Source organism: Scyliorhinus canicula, chromosome 19 (genome assembly GCF_902713615.1).
Source record: "Scyliorhinus canicula chromosome 19, sScyCan1.1, whole genome shotgun sequence".
NCBI lineage: Eukaryota > Metazoa > Chordata > Chondrichthyes > Carcharhiniformes > Scyliorhinidae > Scyliorhinus > Scyliorhinus canicula.
Genome location: NC_052164.1, coordinates 60,271,411 through 60,290,912, shown reverse-complemented (window position 1 = coordinate 60,290,912; position 19,502 = coordinate 60,271,411). Strand labels below are relative to the sequence as shown.

General features: G+C 50.7%; 1 protein-coding gene across 4 annotated transcripts in view; it reads right to left on the bottom strand.

The window, feature by feature from the left end:
- The window catches only part of LOC119954224 (ATP-sensitive inward rectifier potassium channel 1-like), an 84,860-nt gene that overhangs the window by 29,415 nt on the left and 35,943 nt on the right, over positions 1–19,502 (bottom strand). The window contains exon 1 of one of the 4 annotated variants that reach the window (XM_038779282.1): positions 15,522–15,600. The exons of 1 other annotated variant lie outside the window; for it this stretch is intronic. Coding sequence is in view for 1 of the 3 variants with exons in the window: in XM_038779279.1 (XP_038635207.1) it covers positions 15,055–15,070 (16 nt within the window). In the remaining 2 variants the exon portion in view is untranslated. Of the gene's footprint in view, positions 1–15,054; positions 15,104–15,219; positions 15,284–15,521; positions 15,601–19,502 lie in introns of those variants that run through there. 2 more of the 4 variants (XM_038779280.1, XM_038779279.1) reach the window with 2 other exon arrangements.

Sequence of the window (19,502 nt, the reverse complement as noted above, 5' to 3'; positions counted from 1 at the left end):
CAGGAACCTGATGGAAGGGCTTCAGTAGGAAGCCAAGGAGCTGAGTAGCCAGTTTTGCTCACAGGAAAAAACCCGGGGGCGTGGGGCTTGCCATCCTAGTTCTCAATGGGGGATCCTCCACAGGGGTAGGCTGCCACGGGAGGGAGGAGGGAATGCCTGAAGAGGTGGGCAAAGGGTCCGGAGGTCAGCCCGCATTGCAGAAGAAAGTGAAAGAGGAATCAAAATAGTTGTGCAAAAGGTGTTCATTGTGTTGTAAAACCACTCCTGATGGTTCACCTTGGGATGGAGGGGCAGCTGGTTCAAGCCCCAACTGCCCCTACATCATTTGGTTCTGCGAAACCCAGTCAGTTCCCCACAGTCCACACCATTGTGTCGACGCCATCGGTGATGCTCCTCGGTGACGCTCCTCGGTGACTGGGCCATACACTGCAGTGCATCAGCAATGTCCACCTGCAATTAGGGCAAGCTCCGTAGTGCCTTGGCCATGCCCATCATGTCCCGCAGAACCTCATTAAGGTAGGCCTGGTAGACATCCCCCAGCGAATCGTACATTCTGCCGAGACCCTTAGCCATGGCTGTCACCGATTGCGCGATGATTATGGGAGAGCTTTTCCTGAGGAGACACAAACGGCGGAATTCTCCCAAAGGGAGACAAACAGCCGACGCCGGAGTGAAACCCGGAGTGGTTCACCCCGGCATCGGAGGCCGCTCCTCGCCCACTGTTCTCCCACCCCCCACGCCCCACCCACCGCCCCGGGGGGCTAGGAGCGGCGGCGCGTGAATCTCGGGCGTCGGGCCTTGACGCTTGCGTCAAAGCAGCGCGCCGGGAATAAAGCGGCCGACGGTGCCGAAGTGACGTCAGCCGCGCATGCGCCGGCTGGCCGGCGCCAACCCGCGTATGCGCAGTTGCCGTCTTCGCCTCCGCTGCCCCGCAATACATGGCAGCTTGATCTTGCGGGGCGGTGGAGGGAAAAGTGTACGTCTTTTAGAGACGCCGGCCCGATGATCGGTGGGCACCGATCGCGGGCCAGACATCTCCTGAGCACGCCCGTGGTGCTCGATCCTCCCTCCGCCCCTCACAGGCCCCAAACACAGAGGTCGCGCACTGTTCACGCCGGCAGCGACCAGGTGTGGTTCGCGCCGGAGTGAACCGGTCGGGTTCAGCAGGCTGCTCGGCCCATCCGGACTGGAGAAACGCCGGTCGCCGTGAGAAACGGCGAACGGCGATTCTCCGAGCGGCCTGTCGAAAAACGCAACACGCCATTTTGGTGGTTGTGGGAGAATCACGGGGAGTGCCAGGGCGGCGTGCCGTGATTCGGCCGGCCCTCCCGTGATTCTCCCCCCCGGCGTGGGGTGCAGAGAATTCGTGCCCAAAGAGGGCATCATTTGGCACACACATGGGGTGGGATTACCTCACCCCGAATCGCACCACGCCACCCCGAGAGCAGAGAACCGGCGCCTTTGGCACCTGCGAGGTCAATTCTCGGTCTGGGATGGGCCGAGCGGCCACGCTAAAATAGCCAAGTCCCGCCGGCGCCATCCACACCTGCTCTTAACCGGCGTAACTTTAGGGGTGGATGCATCTGAGGGCGGCCTGGTGGGGGGAGGGGGGTTCCGACCCCGGGAGGGGCCGCCGCTGGGGGCCGACCGATCGGCGGGCCGGCCTCCCGGGCTGGGGGCTTCAGTTCTTCTGCGCTGGCGCCTGTAGCCCTATGCATTGTTGCGTCGGGGCTGGTATAGAGAAGGGAGCCACTGTGCATGTGCATGTTGGCGCCGGTCCCACTGCGCATGCGCGTGTTGGCGCCGGTCCCACTGCGCATGCGCGTGTTGGCGCCAGTCCCACTGCGCATGCGCGTGTTGGCGCCAGTCCCACTGCGCATGCGCATGTTGGCGCCAGTCCCACTGCGCATGCGCATGTTGGCGCCGGTCCCACTGCGCATGCGCAGGTCCGCAGCACCCATCTGGCACCGGGGACCGGCAGCTGGAGCGGCGTGGGTCGCTGTAGGAATTAGAATTGCTGATCCTGAGGCTAAGCGTTGACGCCGTCGTAAACGCCGTCGCGTTTTCCGCCAGTGGTTCGCGGTGGTTGAGGGTGTGTGAATGAGGGTTGGGGGGTGGAATGGGGGTTGGGGGTGAAGGGGGAGGTGGAAGGGTTGGGGGGTCACATGGGGAGTTCGGGGGTGGATGCTTCCTTGGGCGGAGTGGGGGGGGTGGTGGGGGGCATTGGTGTCTGCTCGCTCGTGCTGTCCGGTGTAGGTCTTCGACCTTCCCACGGCACTGAAGGCAATGCCTCCTGGTCACACGCCCCGAGTTGACAGCTGCTGCTACCTCATCCCAGGGAGCACTGGCTGCCTTGTGGCTGACTTTCCTGGACCATCGGGGGAACAGGATACCTCTCCTCGCCACCACCGCGTCTAGGAGCCTCTCCAGGTCAGCATTCCTGAAACGTGGGCCGGTCTCCTTGGCGCCATTATTGCGAGCTGGCTTGGTTATGTAGTGGTTTACAATGACTGAAGCTATGACTGGCTCACACCAAAGGAATATCTAGCCTTCAGAAAACCACAGGAACCTTGGTGTATCTAAAGAGCTGCCAATGCCTCTGTGCTGAAATCATGGCCGGGATTCACCCCTACCTGGCGTGGCGGGGGGTCCCGGCGGGTCGGAGTGGCGCGAACCACTCCAGCGTCGGGCCTCCCCAAAGGTGCGGAATTCTCCGCACCTTTAGGGGCTAGGCCCATGCCGGAGTAGCTCCCGCTCTGCCAGCTGGCGCGAACGGCCTTTGGCGCCCCACCAGCCGGGACCGAAAGGCCTTCGCCGGCTGGTGGAAGTCCGCACATGCGCCGGTGCGCCAGCGGCTGCTGACATCATACAGGCGCATACGCAGGGGAGGGGGTCTCTTCCGCCCCCACCATGGTGAAGGCCATGGCGGGGCGGAAGAAAAAGAGTGCGCCCACGGCACAGGCCCGCCTGCCGATCGGTGGGCCACGATCGCCGGCCAGGCCACTGTGGGGACACCCCCCCCGGGGCCAGATCACCCCACGCTCCCCCCAGGACCCCGGCGCCCACCCGTGCCACCAATCCCGCCGGAAGCAGATGTGCTTTGATTCCCGCCGGCGGGAAAGGCCTGTCATCGGCGGAAAGGCCTGTCATCATCGGGACTTCGGCCCAATGCGGGCCGGAGAATCGCCGGGGCGGGAATTGCGCTGCGCCGGTCGGCGGGCCCCCCCCGGCGATTTCTGGGTGGCGGAGAATTTGGGCCACGGCGGGGGGCGGGATTTACGCCGGCCCCGGGCGATTCTCGGACCCCCGGGGGTCGGAGAATTCCGCTCCATGTTCCAAGGAAACGCACAATACCCCATTGCATTCCCGAGGGAAAGTCCAGGCCAGAGGAGATGATCCACCTGCGAGGACAAAGGATACTGAAATGTTTGGTAAATTTGTTAATGGATAACATATTAACCATCGCAAGAATACAGACCAGTAAAATAGATTATTTTTCCAAACAAAAGGACAGAAATGGGAGGTATGTCAATGGACCTTCCAAATCACCAAGCTGCTAGAACCTATCATATTGCCATGTGAAGCTGAAGGAGACAGTCTGTCATCTTCCAACAACAAAAACAACAGCAGAACCAGAGTTGTGTTCAGATTTAAATTGCCTGTTCCTCATTGATACTGTTTCTACCGGAACATCTAAATCAATGTACCAGTGCCCATTTCAAAACTAATTGATCTGACTCTGTTTCTCCCATCGTGGAAGTGGCAGTCCCCCATACCTTCTTCAGCCTCCTTACTCTCTGAAGTCATACACCACTGGACTTTTGATTCTGGACTCAAGTGAAACAATCATTCCTATTTTGCCTGTGGTCTTTGCCCTGTACCTCTTTCTTTCCCTCATCCCTCTTTTATTGTGTGAATATACCAGGAGTTATGTAATGATACCTCCTCCCAGGGCAGCACGGTGGCCTAGTGGTTAGCACAACCGCCTCACGGCGCTGAGGTCCCAGGTTCGATCCCGGCTCTGGGTCACTGTCCGTGTGGAGTTTGCACATTCTCCCCGTGTCTGCGTGGGTTTCACCCCTACAACCCAAAAATGTGCAGAGTAGGTGGATTGGACATGCTAAATTGCCCCTTAATTGGAAAAAATAATTGGGTAATCTAAATTTATTTTTTTAAAATGATACCCCCTCCCCGCATTTGAGTGCGTGTAAAATAAACAAACGCTCTGATTTTACCCCATCTCGAATGTATCAAGGTCACCCTATTTCGGATTATTAATTGAGGATAGAATCACTCCAAAACTGAGAGGTTGGGGAAATATGTCACCGCCTATAAATGGAAAAAAAAACACCTTTTTTGTTTACAGACGGGAGGTGAGGGGAGAAATCAGGACTCTTTTAAATTAACACTTGTCCGTAACACTTTCAGAAGGAAATTGTTCAACAACTGGAGAGTTTTCGTTATGAAGAGAGATTGGGTAGACTTAGATTGTTTTCCTTGGAGCAGAGGAGATGGAGAGGGGAATTAATTGAGATGTATCAAATTATGAGGTGCATTGATAGAGTAGACAGGAAGAAACTTTCCCCCTTGGCGGAGTGACCAGGGGAATCAGATTTAAGGCAAGGGGCAGGAGGTTTAGAGCGGACGTGAAGAAAAACGTTTTAACCCAGAGGGTGGGGGGAATTTAGAACTCACTGCCTGAAAGGGTGGTGGAGGCAGTAACCCTCATAACATGTAAGAAGTATTTAGATGTGTGCTTGCGATCCCAAGGTATTTAAAGTAATGGGCCAAGTGCTGGGAAATGGGATTAGAATGGTGAGGTAATTGATTTTGACTGGCACAGACTTAATGGCCCGAAGGGCGTTTTCAGTGCTGCGATTCCTTGACAAGGTACCACATGGTAGGTTGTTGCAAAAGGTTAAATCTCAAGGAATCCAGGGCAAGGTACCCAATTGGATACAAAATTGGCTTGCCAACCAAAGCCAAAGGGTGGTTGTGGAGGGTTGTATTTCAAACTGGAGGCCTGTGACCAGCAGTGTGCCTCAGGGATCAGGGCTGGGTCCACTGTTATTTGTGATGATTTGGATGAGAATTCAGGAGGCATGGTTAGTAAGTTTGCAGATGACACCAAGATTGGTGGCATAGTGGATCATGAAGAAGGTTATATAAGATTGCAACAGGATCTTGAGCAATTGAGCCAGTGGGTCGATGAACGGCAGATCGAGTTTAATTTGGATAAATGTGAGTTGAAGCATTTTGGTAGATCAAATCAGGGCAGGACCTACTCAGTTAATGGTAGGGAGTTGGGGCGAGTTACAGAACAAAGAGATCTAGGAGTCCAGGTGCATAGCTCGAAGGTGGAGTCGGAGGTGGACAGGGTGGTGAAGAAGGCATTCAGCGTGCTATATTTCATTGGTCAGAATATTGAATACAGGAGTTGGGACGTCTTGCTGAAATTATACAAGACATTAGAAAGACCACAAATGGAAAGTGTTCAATTCTGGTCACCCTATTATAGGAAGGATATTGTTAAACTAGAAAGAGTGCAGAAGGGATTTACAAGGATACTACCAGGACTTGATGGTCTGAGTTATAAGGAGAGGCTGGATAGGCTAGGACTTTTTTCCCTGGAGCGCAGGAGGCTTTGGGGTGATCTAATAGAGGTCTATAAAATAATGAGGAGCATAGATAAGGTAGATAGTCAACATCTTTTCCCAAAGGTAGAGGAGACTAGAACTGGAGGGCATAGGTTTAAGGGGAGAGAGGAGAGATTCAAAAGAGACCAGAGGGGAAATTTCTTCACACAAAGGGTAATGAGCATCTGGAATGAGCTACCAGAGGCAGTGGTAGAGGCGCGTACAATTTTGTCTTTTAAAAAGCAGTTAGACAGTTAAATGGGCAGGGTGGGTACAGAGGGATATGAGCCAAATGCGGGCAAGTGGGACTAGCTTAGTGATAAAAAGTGGGCACAATGACAAGCTGGACCGAAGGGCATGTTTCCAACTATGACTCTATGAGGACTATTTAATCCTCTTCCTGACTTATTTGATAGTGGCATAGTGGTAATTGGATTGGAGGTACCAAGGTGCAGTGAAAAATATATTTCTGCGAACAGCTCAATGGATCATTAAGTACATGAAAAGAAAAGAAAATACATAATAGGCAACACAAGATACACAATGTAACTACATAACACCGGCATCGGGTGAAGCATACAAGGTGTGGTGAATGTGATTCACACCGGATTGTAAATGTGATTCACACCGGATCAGAAAGGCAAGGTCACGGTGATCATGGGGGACTTCAATATGCAGGTGGATTGGGTAAATAATGTAGCCAGTGGATCCAAAGAAAAGGAATTCATGGAATGCTTACAAGATGGCTTTTTGGAACAGCTTGTCATGGAGCCCACAAGGGAGCAGGCTATTCTGGACCTAGTGCTATGTAATGAACCAGACTTTATAAAAGATCTTAAAGTAAGGGAACACTTAGGAAGCAGTGATCATAATACGGTTGAGTTCAGTCTGCAGTTTGAAAGAGAGAAGGCAAAATCGGATGTAATGGTGTTACAGTTAAATAAAGGTAATTACGAGGGCATGAGAGAGGAACTGGCGAAAATCGACTGGAAGCAGACCCTAGTGGGGAAGACAGCAGAGCAAAAATGGCAGGAGTTTGTATGCATAATTGAGGACACTGTACAGAGGTTCATCCCCAAGAAAAGAAAGATTATCCGGGGAGGGATTAGACAGCCATGGCTGACAAAGGAGGTCAGGAAATGTATCAAAGAAAAAGAGAGATCCTATAAAGTGGCCAAAAGCACTGGGAAATCAGAAGATTGGGAAGGCTACAAAAACAAACAGAGGTTAACAAAGAGACAAATAAGGAAGGAGAGGATCAAATATGAAGGCAGGCTAGCCAGTAATATAAGAAATGATAGTAAAGTTTATTTCAATACATAAGAAACAAACGACAGGCCAAAGTAGACATTGGGCCAATTCAAACTGATTCCGGAAGGCTAGTGATGGGAGACGAGGAAATGGCTGGAGAACTGAATAATTACTTTGCGTCTGTCTTCACAGTGGAAGACATGAGTAATATCCCAAAAATTATAGAGGGTCAGGGGGCTGAGTTGAGTATGGTTGCCATTACAAAAGAGATGGTGCTAAAAAAGCTAAAAGGTCTTAAAATTGACAAATCTCCTGGCCCCGATGGGCTACACCCTAGAGTTCTGAGGGAGGTGGCTGAAGAAATAGCGGAAGCGTTGGTTGAGATCTTTCAAAATCACTGGAGTCAGGGAAAGTCCCGAACGATTGGAAGATCGCTGTTGTAACCCCCTTGTTCAAGAAAGGATCAAGACAAAAGATGGAAAATTATAGGCCAATTAGCCTAACCTCGGTTGTTGGTAAAATTCTAGAATCGATCGTTAAGGAATAGATTTCTAAATTCTTGGAAGAGCAGGGTCGGATTAGAACAAGTCAACATGGATTTAGTAAGGGGAGGTCGTGCCTGACGAACCTGTTAGAATTCTTTGAGGAGGTGACAAGTAGGTTAGACCAGAGAAACCCAGTGGATGTGGTCTATCTGGATTTCCAAAAGGCCTTTGATAAGGTGCCACACAGGAGGCTGCTGAGTAAGGTGAGGGCCCATGGTGTTCGAGGTGAGCTACTGGCATGGGTTGAGGATTGGCTGTCTGACAGAAGGCAGAGAGTTGGGATAAAAGGTTCTTTTTCGGAATGGCAGCCGGTGACCAGCGGTGTCCCACAGGGTTCAGTGTTGGGGCTGCAGCTGTTCACCATATATATTAATGATCTGGATGAAGGGACTGGGGGCATTCTAGCGAAGTTTGCCGATGATACAAAGTTAGGTGGTCAGGCAGGTAGTGCTGAGGAAGTGGGGAGGCTGCAGAAGGATCTAGACAGTTTGGGAGAGTGGTGCAGGAAATGGCTGATGCATTTCAACGTGAGACAATGTGAGGTCTTGCACTTTGGAAAAAAGAATCCAAGCATAGACTACTTTCTAAACGGTGAGAAAATTCATAATGCCAAAGTACAAAGGGATCTGGGAGTGCTAGTCGAGGATTCCCTAAAGGTAAACATGCAGGTTGAATCTGTGATTAAGAAAGCGAATGCAATGTTGTCATTTATCTCAAGAGGGTTGGAATATAAAAGCAGCGATGTGCTACTGAGCCTTTATAAGGCTCTGGTTAGGCCCCATTTGGAGTACTGTGTCCAGTTTTGGGCCCCACATCTTAGGAGGACATACTGGCACTGGAGCGCGTCCAGCGGAGATTCACACGGATGATCCCTGGAATGGCGGGTCTAACATATGATGAACGGCTGAGGATCCTGGGATTGTATTCATTGGAGTTTAGAAGGTTAAGGGGAGATCTAATAGAAACTTACAAGATAATACATGGCTTATAAAGGGTGGACGCAAAGAAACTGTTTCCGTTAGGCGAGGAGACGAGGACCCGTGGGCACAGCCTTAGAATTAGAGGGGGTAAATTCAGAACAGAAATGCGGAGACATTTCTTCAGCCAGAGAGTGGTGGGCCTGTGGAATTCATTGCCGCGGAGTGCAGTGGAGGCCGGGACGCTAAATGGCTTCGAGGCAGAGATAGATAAATTCTTGATGTCGCGAGGAATTAAGGGCTACGGGGAGAATGCTGGTAGGTGGAGTTGAAATGCCCATCAGCCATGATTGAATGGCGGAGTGGACTCGATGGGCCGAATGGCCCTTACTTCCACTCCTATGTCTTATGGTCTTATGGTCTTATGGTAATCTATACATACATGTCTGTATTGTAAGTGCAGTTACACTACCTGTCCTCCAGGGGGAGTAGCTCTGGGAATGCTCGAGTTCTATGGGGGCTTATCCCTTGGCTCTGCCCAGGACTCCTCCCCCGCAAGCTGCTGTATAAATGTCACTGCCACATGGTCAGCCGGCTAGTTCACTGTAAGTTCAATGGCTAACCGGCTGCGTCTGTTGTGAGTATATTAAAACCGCTATTCTAATCCTACCAGCACGTGTCCGTAGAATTGTTGGTTCCAACAATTTAATATACTCAGGAAACAGTCGAAGAAATCATGGAAGCAGCCCTCAAGCCCGGACGCCTAGAACTCGACCCGCAGGATGCAGAGGCTAAGGAAAATGTTTCCCACTGGCTGAGATGTTTTAAAGCCTACCTGGCAGAAGCCAGCACCGCCGGAACAACGGAGGAACAAAAACTCAGCCTACTGCACGCGAGGGTAAGCCTCAGAATCTCCACACAGCTAAATCCGGCCGGTTCTTACACCGCAGCGCTGGCAATATTGGACAAAATGTACGTTAGGCCCATTAACGAGGTTTATGCACACCACGTGTTTACGACCCGCCGTCAGCGGCCTACAGAAACGCTAACCGAGTTTGTAAGGGAATTGAACAATCTGTCCAATGACTGTAATTATCAAGCCGTTACCGCGGCTAAACATAGGGAGCTTGCTGTGCGGGATGTTTTCGTGGCGGGCCTTAGATCTAACTATGTGCGCCAAAGACTGCTAGAAAAGGGGGCCCAGGACTTAGACACTACTGTGGAGGCTGCTACCACTATGGAAGTTTCCTTCCGCAGCCTCACCTCGTTTCCCGCGGACCCCGCGACCTCATCGTGGACCCCCCGGCCAACAGTCCCCCCAAGCCTGTGCCGCACGGCCCCCCAGCTACCGCGCTGCCAAAGCCAGTTACTCAGCTGCTCCAGCCAGTTACTCTGCTGCCCCAGCCAGCTACTCGGCTGCTTCAGCCTGCCATTTCTGTGGCCAAAGCCAGCACCCACGGCAGCACTGTCCGGCCCGTAATGCGACCTGCAGCAGCTGCAGGTGAAAAGGACACTATGCCAGAGTGTGTCTGGCGAAGAAAACCCCAGCCTCTAACCCTCCCATGGCTCAAAGCACTCGTTCCCTGAATTCACAGGCCTGCAGGCCCCGAAATGCTGCAGCCTGTATGCCGACTCCGCCCCCACCCGACATGTGCGACTCATGGGGGCGGCCATCTTGGCAATCCTCCTCCATGCGGCCGGCCATGTGCGACTCATGGGGGCAGCCATCTTGGCAATCGTCCTCCATGCGGCCGGCCATGTGCGACTCATGGGGGCGGCCATCTTGGGATCCATCCCATTCAAACTCTGAAACTCATCTCGATGACTACGAACTCAGAGGGCAGTCATCACGGGGCCACTCCAGCACAGCTGATCGAGCCGCCGACTACCCGCAACTCAGCTCAGTCACCCTGGATCAATCCCGCCCCAAGCACCTACGAAGTTCGATGGCGGAGGTCCAGATCAACGGGTACAGCACGCCATGCCTCTTTGACTCCGGGAGCACCGAGAGCTTTATACATCCAGAGCTGGTAAGACGCTATTCGCTTTCTATTTTTCCGGTGAGCCAAACTATCGACCTCGCTTCGGGCTCCCACTCAGTCCAAATCCAAGGACGCACCGTTGCAACGCTCACAATTCGAGGCGCTAGTTATTCTAAATTTAAACTTTATGTCCTGCCCGACCTCTGCGCGCCACTCTTATTAGGCCTGGATTTCCAATGCAACCTCAAGAGCCTCACCCTCAGCTTCAGAGGGCCCCTGCCCCCACTCACTATCTGCAGCCTAACCACACTGCGCATCTCCCCCCCCCCCTCCGCTCTTCGCCAATCTCACTCCAGATTGCAAGCCAGTAGCTACTCGCAGCAGGCGATACAGCCTACAGGATAGGGTCTTTATCCGATCGGAGGTCCGACGGCTGCTCAGTGAGGGGATCATAAAGGCCAGTAATAGTCCCTGGAGAGCTCAGGTGGTGGTCGTCAAGTCGGGGAAAACTTTTGCATGGTCGTCGACTATAGCCAGACCATAAATCGCTTTACGCTCCTAGACCGTATCCCCTCCCCAGAATTGCAGACATGGTTAATCAGATTGCCCAATATCGGCTATTTTCCACGGTGGATCTGAAGTCTGCAGACCACCAGCTCCCAATCCGCCCAGAGGACCGCCACTACACGGCATTCGAGGCCGATGGCCGCCTCTTCCATTTCCTCCGGGTCCCTTTCGGCGTCACTAACGGGGTTTCGGTGTTCCAACGAGCAATGGACCGAATGGTAGACCAGTACGGGCTGCGGGCCTCGTTTCCGTACCTGGACAATGTTACCATCTGCGGCTATGACCAGCAGGACCACGACGCCAACCTCCACCGTTTTCTCCAAACGGCACAGAAATTAAATCTCACTTATAACAAGGAGAAATGCGTTTTCCACACAAACAGACTGGCCATCCTCGGCTATGTCGTGGAGAACGGAGTCCCGGGCCCAGACCCGGACCACATGCGCCCCCTCTTAGAACTCCCCCTCCCTCATTGCCCCAAGACCCTCAAACGGTGCTTGGGGTTCTTCTCATACTACGCCCAGTGGGTCCCTCAATATGCGGACAAAGCCCGCCCACTCTTTAAGGCCACACGATTTCCCCTGTCAGCTGAGGCGCGCCAGGCCTTCAGCTGCATCAAGGAGGACATCGCCAAAGCAGCCATGCGGGCGGTGGATGAATCCACTCCCTTTCAGGTTGAGAGCGACGCCTCAGAGGTAGCTCTAACAGCCACTTTAAATCAGGCAGGGAGGCCCGTTGCACTTTTCTCCCGTACCCTATCCGCTTCAGAACTCCGACACTCCTCAGTCGAGAAGGAAGCACAAGCCATCGTGGAGGCTGTTCGTCACTGGAGGCACTACCTCGCAGGTAGGAGGTTCACCCTCATCACCGACCAACGATCGGTTGCCTTTATGTTTGACAACTCGCAAAGGGGCAAAATAAAAAATGATAAAATCCTCCGGTGGAGGATCGAACTCTCCACATATAGTTACAATATTAAATATCGACCGGGGAAGCTCAACGAGCCCTCGGATGCCCTATCCCGCGGGACATGCGGCAGCGCGCAGATCAGCCGTCTGAAAGCCATCCGCGTGGACCTCTGCCACCCGGGGTCACCCGGCTCGCCCACTGCATCAGAGCCCGAAAGCTGCCTTTCTCCAACGAGGAGGTAAAAGCGGTCACCAGGGACTGCCCGATCTGTGCAGAGTGCAAACCGCACTTCCATAGACCAGACAGGGCCCACCTGGTCAAGGCTTCTAGGCCCTTTGAATGCCTTGCGATCGATTTCAAAGGGCCACTCCCCTCCACTAACAAGAACATTTATTTCCTCAACATCATCGACGAGTTCTCCCGATTCCCTTTTGCCATTCCATGCCCTGATATGACCTCCCACACAGTCATTAGGGCCCTGCATAGTGTCTTCACCCTGTTCGGTTTCCCCAGCTACGTGCACAGCGACCGGGGTTCGTCCTTTATGAGCGACGAGCTGCGTCAGTATCTGCTCGACAAGGGCATCGCCTCGAGCAGGACTACCAGTTACAACCCCAAGGGGAACGGGCAGGTGGAGAGGGAGAACGCGACGGTCTGGAAGACCGTCCTGCTGACCCTCCGGTCTAGAAAACTCCAAGTCTCCCAATGGCAAGAAGTCCTCCCAGACGCGCTCCATGCAATCAGATCCCTCCTCTGTACAGCTACAAATCAAACCCCTCACGAGCGACTCTTCATTTTTTCTAGGGGCACTACCACGGGAGTCTCACTTCCGGCGTGGCTGAGGACACCAGACCCGGTCCTCCTGAGGAAGCACGTCAGGGAGCACAAAACTGACCCCCTTTTTGAACAGGTGCACCTCCTCCATTCCAACCCCCAGTACGCATTCGTGGAGTTCCCGGATGGTTGCCAGGACACAGTATCCCTTCGGGACCTGGCACCCGCTGGATCCAGCCCCCCCCACCCCTGCTGAGGAACCCCTTACCCAGTTCCCTATGCTGCCGCCCCCTCGCGCCCCCAATTCCGCAAGCTCACCCCACCGGTTCCATGAGCCAGAACCAGCCTGCCCCCAGCGCCACCAGTCTCCGGTCAAGCCAGAGGTGTATAAAGTTCGGACGTGACCCGCCCCAGAGTCTGCCATCGTACCCCAGCTCTCAACACCCACCCAGCCACCGCAAGAGGCTGCAACCCCGGTGCTCCGCAGATCGAAAAGAACAATTCATCCACCGGACAGACTAAATCTGTGAGCCACCACCCCCGCTGGACTCGATTATTTTTGCAGGGGGTGAATGTGGTGAATGTGATTCACACCGGATTGTAATCTATACATACATGTCTGTATTGTAAGTGCAGTTACACTACCTGTCCTCCAGGGGGAGTAGCTCTGGGAATGCTCGAGTTCTATGGGGGCTTATCCCTTGGCTCTGCCCAGGACTCCTCCCCCGCAAGCTGCTGTATAAATGTCACTGCCACATGGTCAGCCGGCTAGTTCACTGTAAGTTCAATGGCTAACAGGTTGGCTCTGTTGTGAGTATATTAAAACCGCTATTCTAATCCTACAAGCACGTGTCCGTAGAATTGTTGGTTCCAACACAGGGGTGTAGTGTTAATGAGGTAAGTCCACAAGAGGGTCGTTTAGGAATCTGGTAATAGCGGGGAAGAAGCTGTTTGAGTCTTAATGTCACTGCACCAGTAATCCAGAGGCCTGGGAAAGTTCTCTGGTGACATGGGTTCAAATCCCTATGCTGGAGAAATTCAACTGCAATAAATTCAACAAATAAAATTTGGAACTAAAAGCTAGTCTCAGTAATGGTGATCACAAAACTATCTTGAAATAAAATGAATGAAAATCACTTATTGTCACAAGTTCAAATGACGTTACTGTGAAAAGCCCCTAATCGCCACATTCCGGCGCCTGTTCGGGGAAGCTGGTACAGGAATCGAACCCGCACTGCTGGCCTTGGTCTACTTTACAAGCCAGCTATGTAGCCCACTGTGCTATTGGGCTGGATTCTCTGACCCCCTGCCGGGTCGGAGAATCGCCGGGGGCCGGCGTGAATCCCATTTCACTGTCTCCCGAAGTCTCCGGCACCAGAGATTCAGCGGGGGCGGGAATCGCGCCGCGCCTGTCTGCGGGCCCTCCCACCCCGGCGATTCTCCGGCCCGCGATGGGCTGACGTCCCGTTGCTGTAATGCCGGTCCCACGTGAATCAAAACACCTACCTTACCGGCGGGATTGGCAGCGCGGGCGGGCTCCGGGGTCCTGACGGGGGCGCGGGGCGATCTGGCCCCGGGGGGTGCCGCCACGGTGGCCTGGCCCGCGATCGGGGCCCACCAATCGGCGGCCGGGCCTGTGCCGTGGGGGCATTCTTTTCCTTCCGCGTTGGCCAAAGCCTTCACGATGGCCGACACGGAAATGACCCCCTCCCCTTCGCATGCACGGGGATGACGACAGCAGCCGCTGATGCTCCAGCGCATGCACGGACTTCCGCCAGCCGGCAAAGTCCCTTCGGCCCCGGCTGGCATGGTGCCAAAGGCCTTTCCCACTGGCTGGCGGGGTGCCAACCACTCCGGCGCGGGCCTAGCCCCTCAAGGTTAGGGCTTGGCCCCTGAAGGTGCGGAGAAATCCGCACCCTTGGGGCGGCCCAACGCCGGAGTGGTTCACGCCACTCCATCCCGCCGGTATCCCCCGACCCGCCGGGTAGGGGAGAATCCAGCCCATTATCTCTCGACAAAACTATAATTGATTATCGTTTTTGGGAAGGAAATCAGCCATCTTCCCTGGTCTGGCCGACATGTGACTCCAGACTCTCAGCAATGTGATTGACTCTTAACTGCCTTATGAACTGGCTGAGCAAGCCACTCACCTCAAGGGCAATTAGTGATGGGCAACAAATGCTGGCCTAGCCAGTGACACTCGCCAGTGACACTCAGAATAAAAAAATGTGCAATGTAATGACAGTCCCTTCCCCCTCCCCCCATGTCTCAGAAGCCCAAGGCACGTAGCAAAGCGAATGCAGACTGAGCACAGTGAGACTCCAACCCTTTGCTTTCATCTTTGTGCCTGAGAACTGAGCAAATAAGAGGAAAATTACTCACATTGGCTCATAGGCACAATTGTCTGCAGACCATTAATATAAACATAAACACACAGGGTCATAAACACATTCAGAGGTAAATAGTGACTCACAGTTATCCAGACTCATAATAGATAGACACACAAACAGTCTCTCTGAGAAAGTTTACATATATTTAGTTGAACAGGTACATTTACGATGACAAAGCAACGTTGGAAGGATCAGTTGAGAGAGAGAGAGAGAGAGAGAATCAGCCTCGACTATTGAGTCCTACATACCGCGTTTCACCTTCCCGTCTGCAGGGCTGACCCTTCCCCTGGGCTGCGCCACCAGACATGGGGCTTTGCTCCGTGGAAACTGTGTGTTTAATCTGCTGTGCTTGTTCTAATCCTGGGCACATGCCGGAGTTTAAGAGCCCAGAGCACAGAGAGTCTTGTTATAAAGGAGAGTTTGTCAGTAACAACACGTTGCACGGATTTCCAGAACAAGCATTATTGTTTATTGCCATGGGTGAGATTAAGTGAATGTATGATTAAAAATGGCTTAAAATAATTGAAGCACATTGGAAGCAAAGACTCACCTGAACTGTTCTCGTAAACTAGCCCTTCTGATTTGAAGTGATTTGCCTAACAGCTTGCATCTCACCCACAGTACTCAAACTATGCTCGACTCACTCCTATTCCACAAGCACAGACTGCTGCTCCTTCCAATCCTTGCTGCTTCTCAGCATTTTAATGTTTTACAAAAGCAATGCCCTTGTTATCCCCTAACTCCAGGTGGCACAACTGATGAAATAACTTTCAACCAAGTCCCATTTCTTTAAAGGTCAACAGGCTCAAAATCCTGAAAGGCCTTTGCAGGGATCTGAGTGGAATTGCAACACTCAAATCCAGTTCATTGCTTGTTATTACCTCATTGATCTCAGGATCCGTGCCAGTGAGCTCCCTGAAACTGACAGCATAGATGTGGGAAAATAGCTCAGTGTGGCAAAGGAATGAAACCTGGAATACTGTAAGGAGTTAGCAGAGGCTTTTACTAATTTATTTATTTTTTAAGAAGGAAATATGGTGGAAAACTGGAAAATGCCACAGATGTGTTTCAATCAAAATCTGAATAAAATAAGTACTGACTAGAATGCTTCTATTTGGGTGAATAGATGTATTCGACTCCTCCACGGAGAACTGGCACAAAACGTCACAGATGCCAAAATCTGTTCACAAGAAGAGGAAAGGGAGGAATAATTCAAATTATAGGTCAAATAGTCTTACCTTGGTTCGGAAGAGTTGGCGTTCACTCGATCTCCAGTGTTTGGAGCAGATACATTGATCCTTAAAGGTGTCAATGGAGGAAAGCACAAAAATGCACAGATGATTCTGGGTAATGTAACTAAACGTAAGTGATATTAAATTAGTATGCTCGGATATAGTTCAAATGTTGTGTGCACTTCTGGACACCTCATTGCATGAATGACATTCAGAGATGTGATAAGGGGCTCTGCGGATTCACTACCAGAATGTGACGAGAAATGCAGAAATGGAAAAGCTGAGGTATTTTCATTGAAATAATAAGGGGAAAGATTAATGGAAATGTATAAATTTATCAAAGGTTGGGGGGGGTAAAAAATAAATGTTTTGTTTTCACTGTTTATTTTTCAGAATTTCATGACACATTTTGGTACTATAGATGGAGGTGGAAAAGGAATGTAAAGAAGAACATTGAAGTGTCTAAAAGGTTCCTTCGGCCTTTTGATTTCCATCTCAGAGAGCAGCTTAAAGTCTAATCTGAAATATTGATACTTCTGATTGTGTTACACTGAAATTTTAGATGGGTTTATGAAGTAAAGTCTCTGGATAAACACATAACCTCTTGATCCAGAGGCATGCTACTCTTCTCTCGGGCCCAGCTGACACAAAAAGTCAATGAGGGCAATAGAGAAGATATTGCATATGTGTCGGCTCTCCAGCTCAGCGATAGATTGCACTATAAGAATGTGAAGATTGTTAACATTTGCATGGGAAAATATAGATCCATCAAGAATGACCAGGAAGTCAAGGAATCATTGAGCCATTAAAAGGGATCAAGATTGATGCAATATTGGACAACATTGAAAGGCCAGATATTACCTCTCGAGCCTCTGACCCTCTCCAGCAAGAGGGTATTGATTTTCAAATAAGCACTGAGGAAATTCTAAAGACGTGGTGATTGTCCCTTCAAGAGAAATACAGGGCCACTTGGCCGGATGACCAATCGGGACTAAAGGCTCCAAGGCAGTGGCATTTTGGGAGCTGGCTACAGCCAATGAGGCTGCTGTATAATTCTTACTACTAAATAGAACATAGAACATAGAACATAGCACAGTATAGCACAGAACAGGCCCTTCGGCCCTCGATGTTGTGCCGAGCAATGATCACCCTACTCAAACCCACGTATCCACCCTATGCCCGTAACCCAACAATCCCCCCTTTAACCTTACTTTTTAGGACACTACGGGCAATTTAGCATGGCCAATCCACCTAAAAAGGTAAATACCTTTTGTATTCACTAATGAAGTCTGTGAAAGTACATCTTCACATTTGGTGACAAAAATAAATTATCCTCACACTGCCTCCAGCCCAATACCTGTGAATATCATGTTTTAATCAGAGTCTAAACAAAATGTACTCAGCAGAATGCCTCTCTTTGGGTGAATAGACTCATTTGACTCCTCCACACAGGACTGGATACAGTACGTGCCTTGGGTATTATTTCCAACAAACTAAATAGGTGATGAGGCAAAACGTAATTCTCCTATGTGTTTGTGGAACTCAGACCTATAACGTTATCTGCAGTCTTCTCGCACCAAGCATGCCCAAATCATTTAGTGAGCTTCTTAATTTAGTGAAGGCTCAGTTGCAACTTCAACCATCAGTCATAGTCCAGAGATTCAAATTTAATTCGATGGTGAGAGCCCCAGGCAAATCGACCGCGACTTACGTTACTAAACTGAACCAATTTTCGGAGTATTGTGATTTTGGATTACCCGAAACAACATGTGACAGGATAGGTTAGTCCGCGGTGTGAACAATGACACTATTCAATGCAGATTGCTTGCAGAGGTCGACATAAATATTACACGAGCAATGGAGATAGCGCTGGCCATGGAAAGCACTGCTGAGCACATGAATTTGTGCTATTCATCAGTTAGGGCAGGAATCTGCAGCCTGCCATGGGGCAAAAACATCTGAAACAGCCATATAGTTGGAAACAAATTTCAGCCACCAACAACACAAAAAGGCAGAATAGGCAATCAGTCAGTAATGCTGAAAGTGGAATCTTACCGATGTGGAGGTAACCACATTCCTGAATCATGTCAGTTTAAGGACGCTGAGTGTTTTTATTGTCACAAAAGGGGACATTTGATAAAGCAGTGCAGAACTAAGCTAAGATCAGCGAGTAATCGATAAATCAAGATGTTGCAAGTATATAACACGGAAGAGCCTCGCACCAATGATTCTGATATTCACTCTATGCTTACTCTAAAAACAGGCAAGATAGACACAATTACTGTAATGTTTCGGCTGAATGGGAAGTCTCTTCAGATGGAAGTGGATACGGTATATCAGCCACAGTGATGGGTGCGCATAAATTTCAGTACCTGAAGACTGCTTCTGCCAAGTTGAAGACTTGGGTGGGGGTGGGCTCCGGGGGGTTGGGGGGGGGGGGGATGCTAGCAGCCAGGCAGTTTAGAGCTCCCAGCTCTAGCTAACGATACGGCCTGCAGAATAGCCGGATCCATATCCGAAAGTGAATACTGAGTTAAACAGATTGGAAGAACTAGGCAGTAACCAGCCAATTCAGTTCTTGGAATGGGCATCACCTGTCGTCCCCGTATTGAAACCGGACAAAACTATACGCATTTGCAGTGATTATAAGCTAACAGTTATTTGGGCCGCCAAACCCGACAAATATCCAACCCCACGAACTGAAGACCAAGACAGAACAGCCCCTTCCACAAACATTCAATCCATTATTATGCCATCCTGGGCTAGAGCATGGTCATTTCCAGCCCCACTTGACCTGGAATCGCAAAACAAGTGAATTAACCAATAATTCTTGAAAAACACCCAAAGGCTTTGGCCCTTGGCTGCCCAATAATTAGTCATCAGGTTTGTAAATTTAAATTTGAATGACGTTTATTTATAACAAGAACTATAATGAAATATGCAGCAAATACAACTGGTTAGCTGTTTTCTAATTCCAAATTCCCCATTTTTATTATCCCTCCAACTCTATACATGCACACAAAAGACAAAAAAGAACAAAGGAGAAGAAAGGGGTCAAAAATCATAAGTAAAAGGAAAAATAAGTCTTTGTTTCAAATGGTAGTTTCCAGCACCTTAATCCTCTTTGAACCTTGATTTCAGTTTGTGATTTTATTGTAGGTTCATTCATGTCTCTGTAGTTTCAGAAATACAGCACTCATGGTCTTTCTGGAGAGAGAGAGAAGATTCTTATCTTTGTTTGCAGCCGACAGTGGTTTTTCCAGTAGGTTCAATTCATTCAGATTCTCTGCAGCCCCATG